This window comes from Trematomus bernacchii, unplaced genomic scaffold, assembly GCF_902827165.1.
Source record: "Trematomus bernacchii unplaced genomic scaffold, fTreBer1.1, whole genome shotgun sequence".
Taxonomy (NCBI): domain Eukaryota; kingdom Metazoa; phylum Chordata; class Actinopteri; order Perciformes; family Nototheniidae; genus Trematomus; species Trematomus bernacchii.
In genome coordinates this window covers 1,555,158-1,576,864 of record NW_022987573.1, presented here as the reverse complement: position 1 = coordinate 1,576,864, position 21,707 = coordinate 1,555,158, and the positions used below count along the sequence as shown (strand labels likewise).

At 40.7% G+C, this 21,707-nt stretch overlaps 1 protein-coding gene across 2 annotated transcripts in view; it reads right to left on the bottom strand.

Moving 5' to 3' along the window:
• Positions 1-1,064: 1,064 nt before the first annotated feature.
• Positions 1,065-21,707, bottom strand: part of pcbp4 (poly(rC) binding protein 4) — a 29,798-nt gene continuing 9,155 nt past the window's right edge. The window contains exons 2-14 of one of the 2 annotated variants that reach the window (XM_034126357.1): positions 20,598-20,787; positions 20,418-20,441; positions 19,047-19,079; positions 17,494-17,610; positions 14,355-14,486; positions 12,878-13,006; positions 11,681-11,755; positions 10,267-10,338; positions 8,501-8,557; positions 8,345-8,420; positions 7,798-7,847; positions 4,396-4,565; positions 1,065-2,037 (exon numbers count right to left, since the gene is read on the bottom strand). In XM_034126357.1, the coding sequence (XP_033982248.1) occupies positions 1,692-2,037; positions 4,396-4,565; positions 7,798-7,847; positions 8,345-8,420; positions 8,501-8,557; positions 10,267-10,338; positions 11,681-11,755; positions 12,878-13,006; positions 14,355-14,486; positions 17,494-17,610; positions 19,047-19,079; positions 20,418-20,441; positions 20,598-20,705 (1,389 nt within the window). In that variant the 5' untranslated portion in view covers positions 20,706-20,787 and the 3' untranslated portion in view covers positions 1,065-1,691. The remainder of the gene's footprint in view (positions 2,038-4,395; positions 4,566-7,797; positions 7,848-8,344; positions 8,421-8,500; positions 8,558-10,266; positions 10,339-11,680; positions 11,756-12,877; positions 13,007-14,354; positions 14,487-17,493; positions 17,611-19,046; positions 19,080-20,417; positions 20,442-20,597; positions 20,788-21,707) is intronic. The other variant, XM_034126358.1, reaches the window with a different exon arrangement.

Here is a 21,707-nt window from a genome sequence, read left to right as displayed (position 1 = left end):
CATCTTAGTAATGAGAAGTGATGTGTGGCCTGCAGGTGGCACAAGTGACCCATTAATAACTCCTTGTAGGATGATAAGAAATAATCAGAATCTAATCTGTTTGGAAAGAAAGCTGAAAATGTCATCAAAGTAGAATAGCTGAAGGTGAATAATTATATATTAGCTTATTTAGCAGCATTAGGGCTGTTTATTATATTTTCTTTGCCGTTCAAATGTTGAAATAAAAGTGTCAGAGTGAGAAGACCGATAAAAAGGATAGATAAATACAAAAGGCCTTTCACGACAAAAGATGAAAGAAGAATTTCAAGACTTCTCAGTGTCATATTTTAGCCTTGCAGCTCATTGGACTCCAGTTGAATAAAACTGAAGTTGTATGCGTGCAGCTGTGGCTTTTTTCCCTCTGAAATTTCTTTGGTAACAATGAGGAGTGTGCACTCTCCGTGTCTCGCATATCCATGATGCAGTCACCGAAAAAAAGAGAAGTTGGGATGAAAGGATCCTCGCTGCCTCGCTGTGATGATGCTGTGGCGCATGCTGATGCAGATACTGGATTTCATTTTTACGGCATTACTGTGGCTTCTCTCCCTCTTTTAATCCTTATCTTTTTTAATTGTAAACTCCCACCCTATTTTGTCTTCAGGGACAGTGAGTGAGTTGTGTATAGTAGTATGCTCTCCACACTGGATCTGTTTTTGTCCACCTCCATGCATGTTGATACTATGTGTGGAATGCAGGCAGAGCTCTTCTTCCCCCCATGGGGTTGCATCGTGTCATTGTGCTGTTATTGTTTGGGGCACAAGGGCACAGTAATGTGAAAAGCATCTTTCATAAATTCTAGCAAGTGGAATGACAAGCTGCCATCCAGCTTCTGTTTGGAAGAAAATACAAAATAACTAGGATCTGGCACCACATCTCTTTGTGTCTACAGTGTTATTGTGCTGTAACATTCATTTGACACAAGTTCAAGGGCTGTGTCTACTCTCTGAATGTCTGTGAAGCGAATGAACAGATGGGCAGCCCTTTGTGCACCAGTGTGCAACAAATAAGACAAAGACAAATACATCAGGAAAAAAAAGACTTTTAATAAATGAAACAATACTAATAAATAAAGATTAAACAAGTTGCACATTCAAAATAAAATCCAACAAAAATGAACATAACACTGAACAGTAAAGTACAGTACCATAGCACAGATTAATAAAAAACAAAAACAATTCCCAACCCCCCCAGACATTTACAAATGTTCATAAAAACTTCAAGAAGCAAACATAGACATTGTAGAAAAGCATCATACAGTAGAGCATTTTTCATCTGAGTATAATTTACAAATGTATTGAAGGATAAATACTTAAAAGCTGATATCTAACATGAGATACACATGTGAAAACTGGGATTTAAGCATGTGTTTCTCAGGTGAGGTTCCAGACCTTTCTTTTGTGTGATCAATAACAGTGATGAGGTGACAATGAAAGCAGTCCATCAATTCATGGGAAACTCACAAATGATCTATAACCGTAAATAACTTTTAAAAGCTTTATCCACATCTCCATTGGTCTCTTCTCTGTTGGTGCATCAAAGAACAAAAGTCAAGAGCATCTCTGCCAGCGGATATGGCTACATCAGGCGTTTTGTGGAAGAACACTGCAGCTGTCCTTCATCTGACTCTTCAGACACGGAACCCAGAGGCTGCATCAGTAAGGAGCAAACTTCTGTCTCTCTGGCTTTTTGATGCAGTTGGCTGAGGAGATTTTGGCGGTGTAGGCGGCCAGAGTAGAGTGGGAGGGTGCTGCGGTGACGGCTACAGTGGGGCCGGGGCTGGATAGAGTCAGAAAGGGTACAGACTTCATCCCCAACAGGCCGGAGAGCGGCATGGCACCGTATGGGTTACCCAGCATATGAGCCTGAGTCAGGGCGCCCATGGTGGCCAGGGTGGGTGCGGGGGAGGCAGCTGGGGAGGCTTGCTGGGTGAAGGCCATGTTGAGGTCGACTGGCGCTGCCATGCCGGCTGCCTGGGCTGTGGATTTGGCTGTCTCTAAACTATAAGGGCAGAAATAGGAGTAGGGAGGGCAGGGAGACATGTAGAAATGAGAGAGAATGAAGATTAGAGGATTATACTGTTGCTACAACACTGGCTGAAGCTCCTGGAAATGTTTGAAGGGGGAAAATCTCCAATTGTACACATCAGTCTTGGTCATGGGGAGTCTCACTGCATATTTGAAAAAGCTGAATAGAGCCTTTCGTCGCTTAAAAGGGAGAAAATCTAATACATTGCCCCAAATGATGTCACATGAGTGTTGGTTAGGGCTGGAAACTTCAAGTTTGAAGGACAAATGTGGCATTAGAAAAAAAGTGAGCTCATCAAACCTCTGCAACCCCCTCCTCATCTCTGCTTGAGGCTAGAGGCTCAAGGCACATTAGCAACTGCTAGCATATGTCCAACCCATGCAGGTTTAAAGAGGTCCACAAACTGTTGCCTAAAAAGTTGCATTTTGGGTGTTGAAGGCGACGTCATGTCTTGACAAGAAACTAAATTAGTTGAATGTCAAATAAGATATCTCTGGTCTGCTGCAGAGATTTTAAAGCTTACAATTTAATTTAAAACATTGTGAGTCAGGTAGTTAACAAAAATAACAAAAGTGGAATGCTAAATCAGTGAAGTATACTCGATTTAGCATTGGGCTGTACACCAGTCAAACTTAAAAAATGGGACCCATGGAAAGCCTATTGGAAATTAAAAAATAATATCGCCTAGCATGTAGCGTAGCCTATAGTAGAAAAGATAAGCACCCTCTTTCACAGTTGCCTCATTAAAAGGATGAATGCAGTATAATTGAAATATTATATATAAATAAATCATATATTCAAGTTTTTCAATTCAAGTTTATTTATATAGCCCAAAATCACAAATCCTATTTGTCTCAGAGGGCTTCACAAGTCAACAAACATTATATATATATTATATATAATAAACAATATTCTGAAATTCTGCATGACTACTTTTATACTACTTGTACTTGTATGTTATGATGTGAATACTTGTACTTTTTAACTATTTAATAAACGCATAAATGAATCGCTCCACCCTGCTAGCACGTTAGGTGACATTCAAACGCATGCATCCACAATGTTACTTTGTGCGCGATTGAAGTGGCTAAATGCTAATTCCTAATGGCACCTGGATCCTTCAGATTATAATGTTTTCACTCAGGAACTTTGACCTGCAGTGAGGTGTGTGGACACATATACTGGGCTGGTCGGTTTGAATAGGCCAACAAACTGAGAAATTAATCCTGGAGCAGATTGAGGAGGAGTTAGCGGTGCACACGACTCCCATTCAGGTGAGTTCAACAAGGAGAACTCAGTCGTGTTTTGTGTAGGCCTTCTGAAGGTTGTTTACAAACCGTGCAGCTCTCTTTTATGTGTTGGTGCGGCACAGAGTTCAAGACATCTATGTGCTGTCTGCTTGGTGATGTTTTATACTATTATGCGAGTGTCAGGTTGTTTATAAATGTGCTTTAATAATGAAGTTCGTATCACCCCTGCCATTGTGTTCATAACTATTTTATTTATTGGATCATTTTTGTTTAATTGTCTCGAATGTTGTCTTCTTTTATGTTTGTGTAATTGTGTGCACAGGCTGGAAATCGCCAAAGTATTGTAGAAGGGTTACATAAATCATAAATGACTTTGATTGTGCAATCATAAATTGCCACAATCTCCCCAGCTGTGTAATTTAGGAGGCATATTTATTTTTCTACGGGGTTTATTCCAACGTGAAGTAATAGAGTAGTCAGTCAGAACCTGATTTTGATGAATAGTTCAAATTAATGACAATGAATTGCCTCCTTTGACTCTCTAATAGCAAGGACTCGTAATTACCAAGGGAAGTTCTATGAAGCCTGGTCTCATTGTTAATAACAGAAGAAATAAACATAATATGCAGTAAATATTCTTTAATTTGTTTACTGTGAAAATGTGCAGCACCATTTATGTATTTTCGCCTTTTTATTATTATTTTCTGACTAATTGTATTCGTATTGACTACTTACTGTATAAGTGCAGATTATTCTGTCACCTGTTCTTCAATGATTTACTCTCAGACTTAATTTTGCATAGCATTAATATGATCTCTACATATTGGGAAAGTTAATTAAGAAAAAGATGCCAGAGCTGCGATGCTAAAACTGAATTCCAACAAGACACTGCTTTTCTGTCTTACAACACACCCAGGCTCCTTGTCATTCCCCTGAGTCCAATTACCAGCTGCACAGGATATACCTCATTATCACTTATCACTCTACACAGCGTGACCTTTGACCCTTTTAAACCAATGCATTTCTCTCAGGGCTGCGCATGTAGTGATTCATTATTAGATGGCTGTACACTGGGCCTTACCAGGAGGTAATGAGGTACTGGGCCAAGTTGATGCTGACCGGTGTTCCTGTGATGGTGACATGACGGTCACTCGTCCCGTCCAGCTGGCTGCCAATCTTTATCTGGGCTCCCGACACCTGCCTGATCTCGTTGATCTTAGTGCCCTGACGGCCGATGATCGAGCCGATCAGCTGTAAAAGAACAGAGGCAAAGATGGATAAGTTAATTTGAGGGAAAAAGAGATATGCCTTACTAGAAAAGAGTTCAATAAGACATACTGATTGCGGCTTTTTGTTTTTGTAGTTGAAATGCCGATGAAATTGATTCAGACGAAAAGGCCAAAAGGAAAAACACTCGAACAATAAAAACTGTGTGCTGTTGTTGGTCTGGATTAATGCAGACCACTTCGAATATTGCATTACATTGTCTTCAGTGGATTGGTCATCCATCATTCATGTCAAAAGCGCTTTTTTTCCCCCCGGAGTCTCCCTTAATTGCTACTGCGTGAGCACCGGTAAAAGAGACGAAGGGAGGCACATTTGCCTCTCATTAATCTGAGTGGCTAAAAGGTTATTGATTCCTCAGAGTGGTGATGACTTCCCAAACAAATCACTTCCCAAACACATGCCAGCTAGATGCATCTCCGCACTAATGGAAAACATAATGGGAAAATGACTCAAATATATAACATACAGTGGGCTTCAGCTATCTCTCTGCTGAAAGTAGATTAGACGATGTCATGAGTTTTATTGCATTCCCAAATACATTATCACTTTTGTTCTGGTTTCATTACGCAACCCCCATCTATGAGCGACAATAGATGTTGAACAGGGCCAAAGCTCGGGGGCTGCGTATCAGCTCAAGTTGAGGGTGTCAGGGCTCAATGACAGGGTTAGGCTGCCAGATATATAGTGAGTGGGACGGACAGTGATGGAGTACTTGTAGTATGCATGTGTGCTGGCAGCTTAGCAGGGACTGACGTAGGTAGGAATACACAACACACACACAAACATGGTGCTGCACTCGACCCTGGATTTCACATTCCTTTCCTGAGAAGTAAGCAGCCTGTTCCACAATGTCTGATTTGTCACACAGCGACCTGGTTGGTCGCTGTGGCTATTATTGGCTCAGCAGTTATCCGTGGGGGGTGGGGGGGAGCAGCCAGCCTAAAGAGTAACTCTAGAGACAATGGCCACAACACACCTCAAATCACAGATAACGTGTCCCTCCCACTGAGACCAAGAATCTCCACAGGACTCTGGCCTTTTACACCAGCTGTCAATTGACACCAGCTGTCAACAGCTCACCCACTTTGGTGTGCATGACCTCAGACAACAGCATTCCTGTCTCAACAACCTTAAAACAATGCACCCAGACCTAAATAAATGACACAGGAGACACCGCAGGTATGCTTGCAGTGTTGATTATTTTTTTCACGAGCATTTTAATACCTTTATTGCTGCACTATATTCCTAGGCTTCAACTATAAGTGGCCTACATATTGTTTAGTTCCTGCTGAGGCAGTCTTTTGAAAGGACACAGGAAGAGCGATGGGATGGTTTGGGCAAAGCCATTTCTCTTCCGGCTTCCTCGCGCAGAAGTACTGTACATACTGCTGACTTGGTGTAAGCAATTTCTCAATGCATCTGTGTCTGTCTGTGTGTGTGTGTGTGTGTGTGTGTGTGTGTGTGTGTGTGTGTGTGTGTGTGTGTGTGTGTGTGTGTGTGTGTGTGTGTGTGTGTGTGTGTGTGTGTGTGTGTGTGTGTGTGTGTGTGTGTGTGTGTGTGTGTGTGCACAAGTCTCCTTCGGCGTTTGGTGTGAGCACAGAGCAGAATTGTGTGGCCGGCCTGAGGGGGGACGGAGGGCTGAGGAGACTCAGTCATGGTTATAAGTCCTCTCTTCTGGAACAATGGCTGGGGCTTACAGCTGTCCCTGTCACATATAGCGCTGGAGTCCCTCATTTCTCTCATGCATTGTGCCACTGGCTATGTGGGGGTTTGCTAGGTTAAAAAAGCCTTCAGACATTTTAGAAATGCTGTTGAAGGGTCGTGGCTATATTCTATACAGTACAGTGAAAACCTAATCAATCAATCCTTTCTTATTTTCTCTCTATTGCACAACATACAGTAGGCAGCAAAGTAAAACAATTATTTAGTCTGGGATATTTCTTTGCCAATACGTGTAATTGAAGTAGTGTTTTGAAGTGAATTCCAATACAGTTTAAAAGATAAGACTGGCACTTTTATTCTTTTTATTGATAACAAATTGAAAAGACCTAAAGAAAATATGAAAACACACCAGTGAGATACACTGTTGCACTGGGTTACATATTTCTTAGCTGTAGTATATTTTGAGTCATTCCCACATACACCATCCTGCTGCTGTAAATACTCAGGCGGGTATAAATCTGCAGTTGAAAATAGTGCCAGCAAATGCGTTATTCAGTCTACTCCAGGTGGAGAAATGTTCACTAAAATCTACAGGGCCTGGCTGTTTTAGGAAATTCCGTAGCCTTTTCAAAAAATTCTACCCTAAGTCTGTGACCTGATTTTAAAGATTTACATCCTCGTTAGGAAGTAATAAGCTTGAGGCAGTCATTGAGAAACACATTGTTTAGATCTTTTCACAGGATTTGTTGACGGTGATAAAAAATACAGAAGAAATGCCAGCCTTATCCTTAATTTTCTTTACAGCATTCATTCTTATGGATTAATGTGGTTATGTTTTTATATTTGATATAACACCAGCACATTACTTCCTAAATCCTAAATGCTTTCATTATACATTTCTCTTAAAAGAGAGCTTTCTTTCATTTTTTCCCAAATAAAACCATTAGGATGCAAATTATTACAATTAATAGACAAATGCTCTCTGTCCAAACCAAGCAAATGCAAAGCTAGTGGCTCATCGGAAGGGACATGTAGCCCGTCTTTATTTTGAAGTACATCTCTGCATCGTGATTTCTTCTCTCAGATTTGAGAGACGTTTCGTCAAACCCTGGCGGAGGCTAAGTGAAGAGGGAAAGGATCTTTGTCTGTTTTCTTATTGGCTGTTTTGACAGCAGACAGCCTCTAAGTAGGTCAGGGAACATGAGAGGATTTACTGAGCACTCATGGGAGTCAATCTAAGACACTGCAACTGCAGCACAGACAATAATGCAAAAGGATCCATATCAGCTCAGAATCCCTTTAACCTTGGGTTAGTCGGAGGTTAGAATAATGAGGATAATTAGTAAGTTGCCAACATGTCTCTCATCTCTTTGAAGTCACATCCGCCATCTTTGCAGTTGCAGCAACCGCATCCAAAGTCACCTGCTCCTGCGCTGTGTTCATGTGAGAGGAGCGCTGATTTGCTCTTGTTTTTCTCGTTGCTCAGATGGGAAAATACGAAAAACAGAAAGAATAAAAACTTGCTTCTGCTTACATCATTGGGAATAAGCAGCTCCTGAGATGTCTGAGAGTTGGAGTCCATCCCTGATGAGAGAAAATGCAGGCGTCGAATGAAGACAATTGACATATCATGCATTTTAATATTCATTCAACCCCTTTTGGTTAGTGAAGCCACACAATTTGGCAGTTATTTGCTAGAAAAACCCTTTGAGCAGCGAACTGCAAGATATAATAAAGCAGTTAATTTCCATTTTAATGGCCTGATGTTTAACACGACACCCATTCTTTTCCATCTCCGAATTCTCTGACTCTGCTGAACGTATCATTTCACATAATAGTTTCTATGTGGGAGCTATAAAGGCTTGTCTCCTCCTTCCTCACTGACACAAGCACATTATCAGTGCAGCTAATGACTGCACGCCTTTATTCCTCAGGTCAAAGGCAAGTTGAACATCTATGACAGGTTACAGATGGAGTAGCTTTTTTTACTTGCAAACTGTTAAATAATTTATTCATTTGCTTGACAGTCAGAGGATTGGGATACAATCCAGAGCAAATAGTGACTATAGTTAGGGCTTTACCAGGCATGATAGATGAAGCAGGCTGGGCCATAGGGCTCAGGCCTTGCTGCATTGACAGCTGATGAAGCTTAGCCATCTGTAAGAGAGAAAGCAGAACTTAATGCAGTTAAACACAAACTACACATTTGATATGACATTATAACGGTAATACTGTACCTCTGAGTGTGGAATGCCATATTGGTTTTGCAAAGTGTAGGCCTGAAAGACAGCGTTCTGTATTAGATAAATCACAGCAATAAAACATCATTCACAGGCAATACATCTGCATCCTCTTAATGGAAGTGCTGTCAATACATGCCAGTTTTGTTTTTTCAGAATAAGAGAAATACGGGTTTGTAGTTTTGCTCTGAACCGACTGTACACTATACTCTCTGATTTACTCCTCTTTCTTCCAATGCTGGTACCATAGGTTTTGTTTTTATTTTCCAGGCTTTGATTGATCTGTCTCTGAGATTTCTGCTTCCACCCAAGTACAATAAAGGCGAATTCCATTTGCTTGTGGTTCTAGCAGTGTTAAAAAAAATAACGTATAAAAGATTGAACAAGAACATATCTTTCCAAACACACAGTGTCCCTGTCATACTGAATAATCCACAGACTTCAGTGTGAACAGACTATTTGCCTCTGAAACTGGACCAGCACGATCAGTGCCACTGCTTCATGTTTGAAAATAATAATAATAATAATTGTAAAATCACTTCAAAATGCTAAAATACAAAAAGTTAGCATCGTTAATACACTATTCTGTACGTTTTTACACCCCAGAGAAATGACTCTTTTGGATTTGGGAGCAATAGTGCAGCATTAAAAAAAACGTCAACATCAATAACAGATATAGAGAAAATGAAAAACCATGGTTTAAATGTTATTAAATAGACAATAATCTTTATAATCAAATCCTAAACAAATCAGGAAATTAGATTTTTTTTCATTTATCAAGTTTGAGCTAAGAATCTTCAGGACCTCAAACAGAAAGGATTCAACTCAAACGGCAACAAACCCTCCAAAACAGGGACACAAAAGCTATACTAAGCTATACAAAAAATATATAATTTTTTTTCTGTAATTAAGGTGATTCAATCCTTTTTTTAGAAAGGACTTGTTAAAAACATTTATTACTCAAAAAGTATTTGTGCACTCATGTTTGTTGGCTGCAACATTTTATTTCTACCTGCAGCCATCCACCCATCCCCCCCTTTTCTTAAACAATGCAGACTCACATATGCTAACCCCTATTTTCTCTGACTCCACCCATTAATTCTCACTTTAACCATATATCCTTCTATCCATCCATCTGTCTATCCATTCTAACTAAATTCCGCCTGACGCCAGCTGTCTGGATTCTATTACCAGCCCTTATGGTCATAAACATGTCATTATAATGCATCAGTACATTAGCGCTTTTTAAAGGAAAGCAGAAACACACCACAAATTAGTAGCAATAATCTTTCAATTTACAGCATGAGTGATCTAAATCATAACATCTTTATATTTCATTACCCACAATTACATTCTTTTCCAGTCTTAGGCTGATTTTTCAGAGATTGCTGTATCCCTTTTGATATCAGGACAGTATCTGCTGTCATGGGAGTGTTTTCCTAAAGCCGAAATGTTTCTGGTGCAGAGCTCAGCAGGGCTAAAAAAGAGACTGTGTTGGTGGTGTGTCATGGCATCGTGTTTCAGGAAAGGTTATAGCTCTAATGACAGGGTAGAACAATAGCTGCAGCTTACACTCAGCTGTTGTTTTTAATACCTCGAGCCAGAGGATGGACTGTGTAAATTTGGACATAGCACACAATCATCAGATCTTCACAGCCATGAAAGGCATTCCTGCTCTCTGCGATGGAGTTTAAGACCAGCTTCCAGACAGATCTTTTATATTTTCATATTCAGAATGGAGACCTTAATGAGTGTCCAGTTACCTGCTGGAGGTCCAGGCCACCTTGGGTGACGGAGTACATAGGGTGGGGTGCATATTCTGATGCTTCATACACCTACAAACACACAAGAGAAGGAAAAAGTAAAAATAGCACATTATTGAAATACCTTCATGTTTATAAGTCCAGACAGTCATTATTATTGCAATGGAAGAGTGATTATTGAGTGTAAATGTTCTCCCACCAGCTGAAATCCATGGTAAATTTAATGTAAAATAATGAATAAAAACCCCCAATTACATATTTCCCCCCTTTTTCTTTTGCCACGGATCGTATTTGGTCTGAGATAGGCTCTCCAGGCTGCTTTTCTGACACTCTAATACACCTAACAGGCTTATAGCCCATGACTCATCCGCAGACCCTTTTCCCATTCCACTTCATTTTCTCCTCTGACAAATTATACAAACATCCCTCATCACAGCGCTGCCTTCATTAAAGCCATCTCCCAGTGACTAGGACCTCACCCGGGTTTAATTTGATAGCTTATTATGGGGAATTTCAAAAACACAAAGCCATTCCGTAAATTGACCAGAGTCTGAGGCAGCACAAACACTGTCAGAACTGCTGACAGCTATGCAGAAAATCTGACTGCTGCTGCAGCCAGAGCCGACGGCAGGTCTCCAGTCTCACTTGCTAATCTTGTGACTTGCTCCATGGGGGGGGGGGTGGGTATCTGTCCCTTCTCAAACAGCAGCATCTATACCACTCAACCCTACACTCACTCACAAAATAAACACCCTCACCCCCAACAGGAAGCACCTAGTCTTGTTTTCCCAGTTTGAGCCAAGAACTTAATTGTTAATACCTTCCCATTATCATTTGTAGTTTGATTTGAATCGGGAAGGTGAGAGTGTCAGCACCCCAATGCTAATCCAGTTGTTCTCAAACATTTCAGATATGCGAGCGCAATGGCTCTTGTACAGGCATTTATTTAAAGCCACAAGCAGGTCAAAGTTCTCCCTTTTCTTTGTCTAGCACAACTGCCAGGGTGACATTTGTTTTGATTGAAATGCCTTACAACTTTTGGATGGACTTCAAAAACTATATTTAGTGTTGGAAACATAAGTGAAAATCAAGCTAAAATGTATCATTGTACCTTTTACATGAATATATTTTTGCGCAAATTAAACATTGAAGTTACACTTGGCTCAAACTGCAACAAAATAAAGAGTTTTCTGACAGTATGAGCAGGACACACAAGAGAAGGATCATCATATTTAGTTGAACATCTCTTTTTCTCTTCTCCCGTCAAAAATCTGTTATATCTTGTAAGCGACAGTCTAACCTTTATCCCCTCTAAAGCTTCTATGGCCCTAAAGCGAGATTCACCAAACAGCTGGAGAATAACTGTGCTAGTCTTTCATTTATAAGCTACCCAACATGCAGTAAAATCTCTCACCTGGTTCCCTGCGATGAGGAGGGCAGCTGGTGAAGGGCTTGGTCGATAGGGGATAGTGGCACCCTTCGGGGGAGACTAAGGAGTCAGAAACAAAACAAGTTGGAATAAATCTTCATCATAAATCTCAGGAATAAACTCACATTGACTCAAATGAATATAGCAATTAAGTGAAAGAGTGAGACACTAAGTGCAAATGGTGTGCAACTCTGGTACATTACAATTAATGATGAACTTAACTGCTAATGACACAGACATTATTCCCTTCCTTGTTTTCCTTTTGATAATATTAGTCATTCATTGAATAATTGAAGCAGTGGATAATAGCTCTGAGTTTCAGTTTGCATCGGAGCGGCTGGCTCTGCAGTGTCCCTCGCAATAAAACACGCATCCATGGACAAGGAGATATTTGTAGGTAAAATGTAATTCAAACACCAATGAGAAAGGAGATTATACCGAGTGCACAACACCGTATATCTTATCAAGTAACTGCACTATTGGCGTATCTGGCTTCAGAATGTAGAGCATATTTTGTGCGGAAGTAGTCACAGCAAATTTTTTGTATAACTCTGCATAATTTAAATCTTGGAGCCAAAAGCAAGAAGCTGCTGGTACAGAATCCTAATGAAACTCCCAAGCCTTTGAAGAAAGCCCTGGAAAACTGGATCAAACTAGCAATTAGTCAGTCAGGTCCAGCTGCAAAGCTAAAACAAAAAGGACTTGTGCACTTCCATGAACACACAGGGAGAAACTGTGCTTGGGGTTGTTTTTCTCTCATCTCCTCGATTTTCTCAAGAGAGCTGTTGTCTAAAGGTGCACAGATATTGCTACAGGCCAGTTTGTTTTGTGTTGGCAGCTTAGAGTCCTCTCCAACAGCTCTGACCTGAGAGCAGCACCTTTTCGACTTGCATAGTGTAAGAGGGCGTGTATTATTTATTATGTTGAGCGATTTCCTATGTTAGATGATAGTAAATACTGTGGAATCCGTGTTCACAAGCGGGTTGATTCTAGTTAAAGGTAGCATTACATAACAAGGAAGACAGACTACTAAAAATGCATTATTAACTGCAGCTGCAGTGCAATGAAACGTGCATGTCAACAGCCATTATTTACCTCCCGTAGCTACAGCAGCAGAGCCCTGACAACATGTCAGCTAGGTGTGCGTATGTGGAATAAAGAGAGGAATAGTGAGCTTCCTACCTCCAGGATTACTGTGCAGATGAGTCTGACACACTGGATTACAGACTCCTGATTCCCAGATATCGTCACCCCTCGCTCGGTAGAGTTGGGCAGCAAATCCCCCGCCACCTGTATCTGAGCTCCGGTGCTCTGCAAATGATAGGGGTTTTAAAAGAAGGATTAGTTTGATTCCAGAGATAAGACAAGCCGTTATTACTCTGCCATGACTCCTTTCCATGACTCCCACCCTGCTGGCTACACTGACCTTATATCCCTTCTCTTTTACTGACTAAGACCAACCATGCTGCTGTATTTTTATTATCAAATCCTGTCAGGTTAGAGATAAATGAAAAGTCACTTATGGTCAGCAGATATCATTCTCTCAATTTAAGCTGATATATTCATAATAAAGCATGTCTGCAGGCAAGGAGTGCTAGATGTATCTACATTTACTGATGTCTCTATCAGACTGCAGGGTTTTTTGGGGACTTTGTTGAACCAAACATATCACAAGATGCAAGTGTAAGTGAGCATGTGTCCTGTGGCAACCAAACAAACAAAACACATCCGTAACTGAAACAAACTTGGGTTATGAACACAGCGAGAAAATCCATCTAACCGCAGAAAATCCACTGGATGCTATTGCCAGTGAAGTCTAAAATGAGAGAGATACTATTTGTAGTTGGGTACATCGCTAAAGTTACAGTGTCAGATGTCTCTGGCAACAGATCTGATATGTTTAATCCTGATGTTTCAACTGGGCCTGAAAGTTTTCCTTTCAAAGTTGCCATTGCTGAGTCATACTGTTTGTTGTGCTAAGTGTTCTTTCCGTACCGCATTGTCTCGCTAACTTCCTGCCTTAATAGTCCAAATCCAATTTCACTATGGTGCCAACCTAAGTGCAGATACTACCACTTTGGTCTAGAAGGAAATATCTGAACTACTATTGGATGTATTGACGTGAATTGGTGTTCAGACATTCATGTTCCGCAGAGTATGGATTGTAAGAGATTTTCTCTGGAACCATCTTTAGGTCAAAATGTAGTTCTCCGATATTTGGTTTAGGATCAAAAACCAACAAAACTAACAACATTCATCAATCTAAGCTCTACTTTGGGTTTGCTGCTAATGAGATTTTCTTTTGCATTTGAGCCAGCTAAATTAAGATGGTGAACATGGTAAACAGCATACCTGCTAAACATCAGCATGAAGTATTTGTATTGTGAGCATGATATTATCTTACATAAGCATTTAACTCCAAGCACTGTTGTTCCTCACATACTCACAGAGCTAGATAGATTTTCATGCTTGATCTTAGTACAAGCAGGCTGACTTATTTTTGACAGAATTGTGAAAATGAAATATCTCTCGCTTTGAGCTGCAGTTTATTTTCCCTCCTCTTCAGGAGCACATTTGTTTTCCTCATTTTTCAGTGTTCCTCCAGCATGTGCGGCATTAGGCAGGGCGGATGGGATAGATTTGTTTTCTGGCTGCTCACCTCTCTGATCTCCTTTATCTTTGCCCCCCCCTTCCCAATGAGAGAGCCACACTGGCTGGCAGGGATGACCAGCCGCAGGGTGACTGGTGGCTTGGAGCTGATGGTGCCGTTGGCCACCAGCGTAGTCAGGTCCTGGAGAGAGATGTGGGGAAATATAATGTGGTGAGAGTCGGCATAGAGAAAGGGGGGAGGGAGAGAGAAAGAGAAACAGAGAGTCCCAGAGGGAAGGATCAGGCAGCAGAGGTCAAGGTGGAAATGGAGGGAGAGAAAAGCCACCAGAGGCAAAGGCTTTTATTTCCAATAATGAGGAGTGAAGAGATGTTAAACTCATCGGTCGAGATGAACCAATTCCAACAGAGCAAAGCACAATTTCTACTGCATCAACATGAATAGATCATCAGGAGAAATCAGAAAAAGCTGATAGGATTCATTCTGTTAATGGCAGCTGGAGCTAAGAGTAGTCCATCCTCTGCACCTACAGCCTCCTGTTTTCTGTGTTTCATTATATGAGTTCAATTGCTGCTGTCCAGATATAGGAGATGTATTTCAGTCTAATGTGGGGTCTTTAAAGGATGTTCAATCACTTGTATGAAACTCTGAATTTTCCATGAAGGGGAACATGAATCGCAGCACTGATTGCTTTGAGATTTCCACTAGCTGCATAAAACTGAGTCGAACAATTCTAGCACATTGAACCGGTTCACCTTGGTATTCCTTTCCACAAATCTTTTCAAAAAGTAAGGCAATGTAACATGACGATGTACAGAAACATACAATTATTTACATCATTTTCATTTGCTTAGTCTACTTTGCTTTGCCCATGAGATGAGGCTTCAGTTTAGGGGATCAAGGGATAGTTTGGACATAGGTGTAGTTGTTATCCTGCTGAAAGTTAGTTAAAAATATCAACGTGTTAAATATGAAACTATAAGCATTTTATTAAGACTGGAAAAAGCTCCATCCCAAGCTTAAGTAATCGGCTTTCTTCCAAAGCTCAGTAATTAAGTTGTTTTATCTTTTTTAATTAATCTGTACAAAAATGTAAAAACAACACCATGCTGTTTTAGGGATGTTTATGTTTAGCAACGACAAGAATATTGGACTCACACTAAGGAAAGCTCTTGAGAGAGAACAATTAAAACAAAAATCTTTTCAGTTTTTTAAGTTTGGTAACTGCTAAATTATTTAACATTAACCTCCCAGTGGATAAACTTTAAATGTATATATACGACTGACAAAGCCTGATGATAATAACAGCCCAAGAAAATGTTTAGAAAAATGTGTTATCCAGATGTTTATGTGGATCAAAAACCGCACTGAGCTGGGTTTCACAGTGCAGGTAGCTAACATCCTGTGCCTGCTCTCCTGTGGGTGGAGATTGAGCTTTTAATTAATGAACAGTGTGTCTCTGTGAACCTTTGAAATGTAAATGTGCTGCGCTGTCTCTCTTCCCATCAGAGTTCATCCCATAACAAAATGTCTGACAGAATGCAAAGCATGCAGCTTGTTTTTCAACGGTTTGTGTTTGCTATAAAATTAGCTTGACTTAAGAAGGGACAGTGTGGATGTGTTGCCTCAAGGGATTTTACTTAAGACGGGAACTGCATAATGTTTCCAATAACTGTGAACCTTATATTTGAAAGAAATATTTTGACGTGGCTCTTGTGCCTCTTTGCTCCATGTCTATATTTAGTGAGGCGGATCAGGCTCTTGACGTCTCGTCTCATTACAAGAGGGGCACGCAGCTCGTCGCTGCAATCACAAGACTCTGGGCTTCTTTTTCTTTATTTGATCTAAAAATACGAGCCACATCTTAACAACTATGAATGTTCCCATTCTTCCCTCTGACATCCTAGCCAAAAAAGAATCAAACTCTCAAAGCGCATTGGCGAGAACAGACACAAGCACTGCTCATTCAAAGAGTTGTTGGTCTTAAATCCCCCAAGCATATTGTGTTGCTTGTGAGATACGAACACGGACAGATTATGTGGCTTTCATGCTCGCTGAGCCTCGACACCTGGGAACAGAATACATGTATGATACTGCAGTGTAGTGCTACTGCATTGTATTGTGTTATTGGAGAAATAGTTTCTGATTATCACATCACTTAAATTGCTGAAGAGTGTGTTTTTGCAATCATGTGGCAGCAGTTGGGGAACGCTTCCTCCATAAAACAGACGGAAACACACACAAGTGATCAAGTGCCAAATGAAAGGACTAAGTGCGCCTGTGTAATCATAAACTGTTGAGACAGAAACAAATGCCAAGTCTAATACTCCGTGGCCAAAAAGCTGATTATTCCCCCTTTGTTTTTAATTAAATGTGTCACAGATACGATAACTCAACTTTGGTGGATGTGGCGCGCAGTGGGTCAGCCAACACGTTGCCATGGAAACTCAAGAGTTTCAGGGTTGAAAAGATGTGAGTGCGAAAAGTCTTTAATGAATACCGCACTGCTCTCCCAGCCAGCGTGTGTTTACTGAAGGCTGTCGACCTGAGCACGGAGCACCTGTTTCGTTGCCAGTGTCTGCTGTGATGCTAAATCTGAGTGAAGACGGCTCTCATTCCACCATATTAATTAGCGCAGTGATGGACAGTCACCATGGGGATTAATAGCAAGAAGAACCTGTCATCCACAACTCATTAGCAGACGATGACAAGGTATCCAAATCCTTCTCATTAGCATTATTTGTGATTTTCATACAAGTGGACTGTGTTGCCAAGTAAAACACATTTATATGACAAATAACTTCCCGGATAAATGCACAACAAGCATCACGTCATTCCACTTACACAACAGCAGCTAAATTCACTAATCCTACATTTTCATCTGCAGCGTTATCATATCTGTAAGTGCTATGAAACAAAGCTAAAGCATTTCCTTTCATCACTTCAGTTTAGAGTATAATCGATGGCGAAAAAAGCACATTAGTGGTAATGTGCAGATGAGATGGTTCCTTGTAATGATGGTGAAATGGCTTCTCTCACCTTTTTGGCTCGACTATGACTTCCAAAACAACTTCCAAAAGCTTGCTTTGACATTTGCAATCGCACAGTGCTATGTTTGCTCAGTTGTATGGACACGATGAGCTCCTTTCAGCAGTATGTGACACCGTTTAGTGACATGCAGGACCGTTACCTCCTCCAGTTTGTAGGTGATCATGGTGAAAGCTCTGAAGACGCAGTCTGTGGAGCCGGTGATGGTGATGATCCTCTCTGGACAGGAACCCTCTGAGATGTTTACGCGAGCGCTGCTCTGTAGGGACAGAGGTCAAAAGGTCAGTTAATGGTCAACACTGATTAACATGTTTGACAGTTGGCATTATAAGGAGAAGGAGAAGATCAATACCTGTGCTAGGAGCAGTACCTTACTGAAAGTGCTTGACGGTTAATTTTATTCAGCTTTCGCCAAAGCCAGGCTAGCTGTTTTCCCTGCTTACAGTCTTTATGCTAGGCTTAGCTAACCAGCTACTGAATGTACCTACAGTACCAATATACAGAACATTAACAACATGAGAGTGGTTTTGTTCTTTTCCTCTAACTTTAGCAAGAAACCAAACAAGCCGATTTGGTAAAATGTCAAACACTGTTTTTAATCTTCTTGTGGTTGGGTTTCCAACTAAGAGGCCAGAGATATACCTTACAGTACAACACATCTGTGGACAGTAGTAGTCAAGTGACATGATTTAAAAGGAAGTGAGACAGAAAGCTGGAGCGCCCATCCCATATCCCACACTGATAACATAATGTAGTTTCTTGACAAATGTGAATGACAAATGTCCTGCCCTTCTCCTTCCATTTTGTGTCCTTGAGGTAAAGTCACATGAGACAGGCTCTGAGCTTCAGGACGATTTCTCCCGTCACTCCAGTGAGTCATGATCCCACTGTGACCGTTAGGCCTGGGGAGCGGGTGACAGGGTGAGGCTCGTACAGTTGGAAAGCAACAAAGGCCAAAAACTGGCTGGCTGGATGAATGGGTAGATGACTACCATGGGTGAGTGGTTTATCCATCAGCTCTGCAGGGCTGCATTGTCCCATGACCTCATTGTTCCTCTGTTTATCCCTCTGCCTCATAAAGTTCAACATTAAACCCTAGCAGCCAGAAAAAGAATCAAATGTACAGCCAAGGTGTAAGCCTAATTACTTTTTAATACAAAGAGGTAACCAAGCGGTGTTAGTTTGGCTGCACCCTTGGGATTTATAAAGAGAGAATGGAGGGGAAGAGAAAAAGTAAGTTGTTTTAAGCAGGAACAGATAAAGGATTTGGTTAGCAGGCAGCTACAGGAGGGGTAGGTAAATGATGGGGAGAGAGAGAGAGGATTTCAATTGAAAAGGTGTCGTTATTGCCCAAAAGGCAATCTGGACAATGTTCCTGCTCTGTATGCTTTTCAGACTCAAAGATCATACAGAGAGAACTAAGCTTTACTATTAATACATACAATGTACAAGGCCAGAGAGCCTGTGCAGCATTAAAGGCCTTCTGGGATTGAATTATATTTGCTCTTAAAATGAGGAAGAGATGTGGTCGGTTCATGTCTTAGTAGCAGAAATAGGGAACGAAGAGGGCTTATTTTGGCTGTATTTCTTGCTGACACGCAGTCAGAAACACATTTAATAACAACATCAAATAGCATAACTGATGCAGACTATAAAAAGCTGTTGTTTTAAATCTCTAAATCATGGACACAGTACCTCTTCTCGTATTCGTTTCACAGTCTCTCCTTTCTGCAAAAGAGAAGATGAAGGACAGCTTTAAACAAGATCAAATGTGCTTCATTTAAAACATCACGGTGTCCTCAGCCTCTAAGTGAAACTGGCTATTTTAAACCACGAAAGTCAGAATTGAATTTAGCAGAACACATTTCAGCTTGTGTTTCAATGTGCAATGTATCGCAGCGGTGATATCTGTACTGCTGTCTCAAAAAGATATAAAATGGATCTGTGCGTCTGAACGGGACGTACACCTGCTGTAACGGCTCAATATGCAGCGTGTGTTAAGAGCTCCTGCTAGGGATAAGAACATTATGTCAGACTTTTGTCACGCTACAGCTCATCCTCTGCTGGTTTTCAGATTGTTTCTTCTCCTTTCTTCTTTTATCTTTGGGCTTAAGTCCATCCAAGCTGTCACACCTATGTTCACAACATCATGCATCCACTCTGACTGACCGTATCAAAAACGTTATCATGTCCCACTCTTGGCTACACTGTTATTTATTTTACACTCCAGGAAAATGTATTATTAAGTGGTGCATTGTGATTCTGGTGTCTTCTATTGATGAGCAAAGATAAGAGGTCTGCCAAATAGATGGAGAGGCTTGTCATTAGTCCAAGTACTGCAGATCAAGTGCCTCTCTGTGTTGAGCTGTGCCTCGCCCGTCTCTATTTTTCTTTTCTCTGTTTTCTTTGAGATATTTTGATTTGCAGTCCTTTGTGGGATCTTTCTCTCCAACACTCTTTATTTTCTTGCTTTCATATTTTTTTTTGTCCCTGTTCTGTCTTCTATTGATGTCTTTTGTAGGTGTTGTATTACAAGGCGTTATAGCTGGAGCCAGCGAGGCAGCATAGAGCAGCCAGGCCTTTCCTAGCAGACACTTAAAGTGCCCACGAGGGGCCTACAGTAATATGTCATTGGAGCTCAGTTTTCAACAGGAGGCTTGCAGTCAATGCACTTATGTTTCTGTTTGATGGATTACTGGGTTGCATCATGGGTTGGTGGGGGTGGTGGCAAAGTCTTAAGAGGGTTGGTTTAGGGCAATTACATTTAGAATGGGGATGTTCAAAACAAAAATTGTTTGTTAGGGAGCTTTGTGCTCTGCAATGATTTCAAGATGGAAAGGAGGAATTATTCCACAAAGGTGTATTATAAATCTACATAAAAGGCATCAAAAAGGGATTTGGCTTTGAAAAATGTGAAATATAGATACATTTGAACAAGATTAGACAGAGAATAGCATTTAAAAAACATAAACCTCATCTAATAAAGCAATATAATTGGTATTTATTATATATGCTTTAAAACATCAGCAGTTTCTGGTGTAGTAGAATATAAATAGGGATTCCTACCTTTCCTATGATGCTTCCAACCTCCTAAAAACACAAGGAGATACAAGTTATTTCATACACTGAATTCAATTTTTAAAAAGCAATAACATATATAATGCTTCATTATTTATGAAGTCTATATATTTGTGGTAATTAACGAGGCAGTTACTCATAAACATATTATGTGCAGGAGGCTCGTACCTTTCCATGCATGAGCAGTCGTAGTGTGAGGGTCACTCCCAAGCCCCCGTCTGCAAAGTCCTGCTCACAGTTCATAGTGATGTGGGAGTGGCACGCAGGGAGACGCATGAACAAGGCTCAGTCGCTGGTCACTCAGCCAAACCAAGGCCAGCACTCGTTCTCTGGCTCTCCGGTGTCTTTCAGTGTCGCTCTGAAAGAGAAGAGAATGAAGTTAAAATACATTTTGTATATAAGCGTTTTGTATCTTTTCAAAAGAATTTCCATCGTACCAAAGTCACAAACGTTTGCATTCATGCTCACACAGACATCATTGTTTGCACTCAAGATCTCACTGATGTCGTGGCATAAGAATTTCAGTCATACTGAGCATTATGTGCAACTATTTATCAAATAGCCATTTTCTTTAAATTCTTATATGAAAATATTCATACTGTATCAACCTGCATTGTTGGCTAAATGATAATTCCTTGAGATGAAAGACATTCAGATGAACAAAGGACAATTCTTCCCCATCAAATACATCTATATTTTTAAAGGCCTTTGAAAAAACATCAAATCAAGAATCTGTGTGAGGAACTTCTATAGAAGTATGAGTCCGATGTACTATTGATGGTAATAATTCATAATGAAGACCATCGTGTGTGCAGGATATTGTCAGCTTCGGGGTCCTAACAGTCTGTGGGTTGCCATCGGTGACTAACACACTATCTGTGCGTCTTCATTAACTGACAAGCAGTTCCTCTCACAGCCAGTTGAGTGATTAGTGAAATTGGTAGAAAAAACAAATAAAGTATGTCCTCTCCGTCAAGCCAGGCGTGAGTGTTATACAAAGTTAATCAAATTCCATTCAAATCCAGTTTTCATAAAATTGGAAATGTTTGGAATGACTTCTATCTACTCCATCTTCATCAGTCAGTCAGAGAGAGAAACAGTCTTATGGGCAGAGTTTATATCCGGGCAGCAAATGAGGAGCATCTGTGTTGATCCCAGAACGACAATGTGGCAGCAGCGACGTGCATGTCAGTAATGTGACATTGGGTATTATGATTAATGTGCGAGTCACCTGGCAGCTCAGTCTCAGAATGATGTGTATAATTAGTTCATGGAATC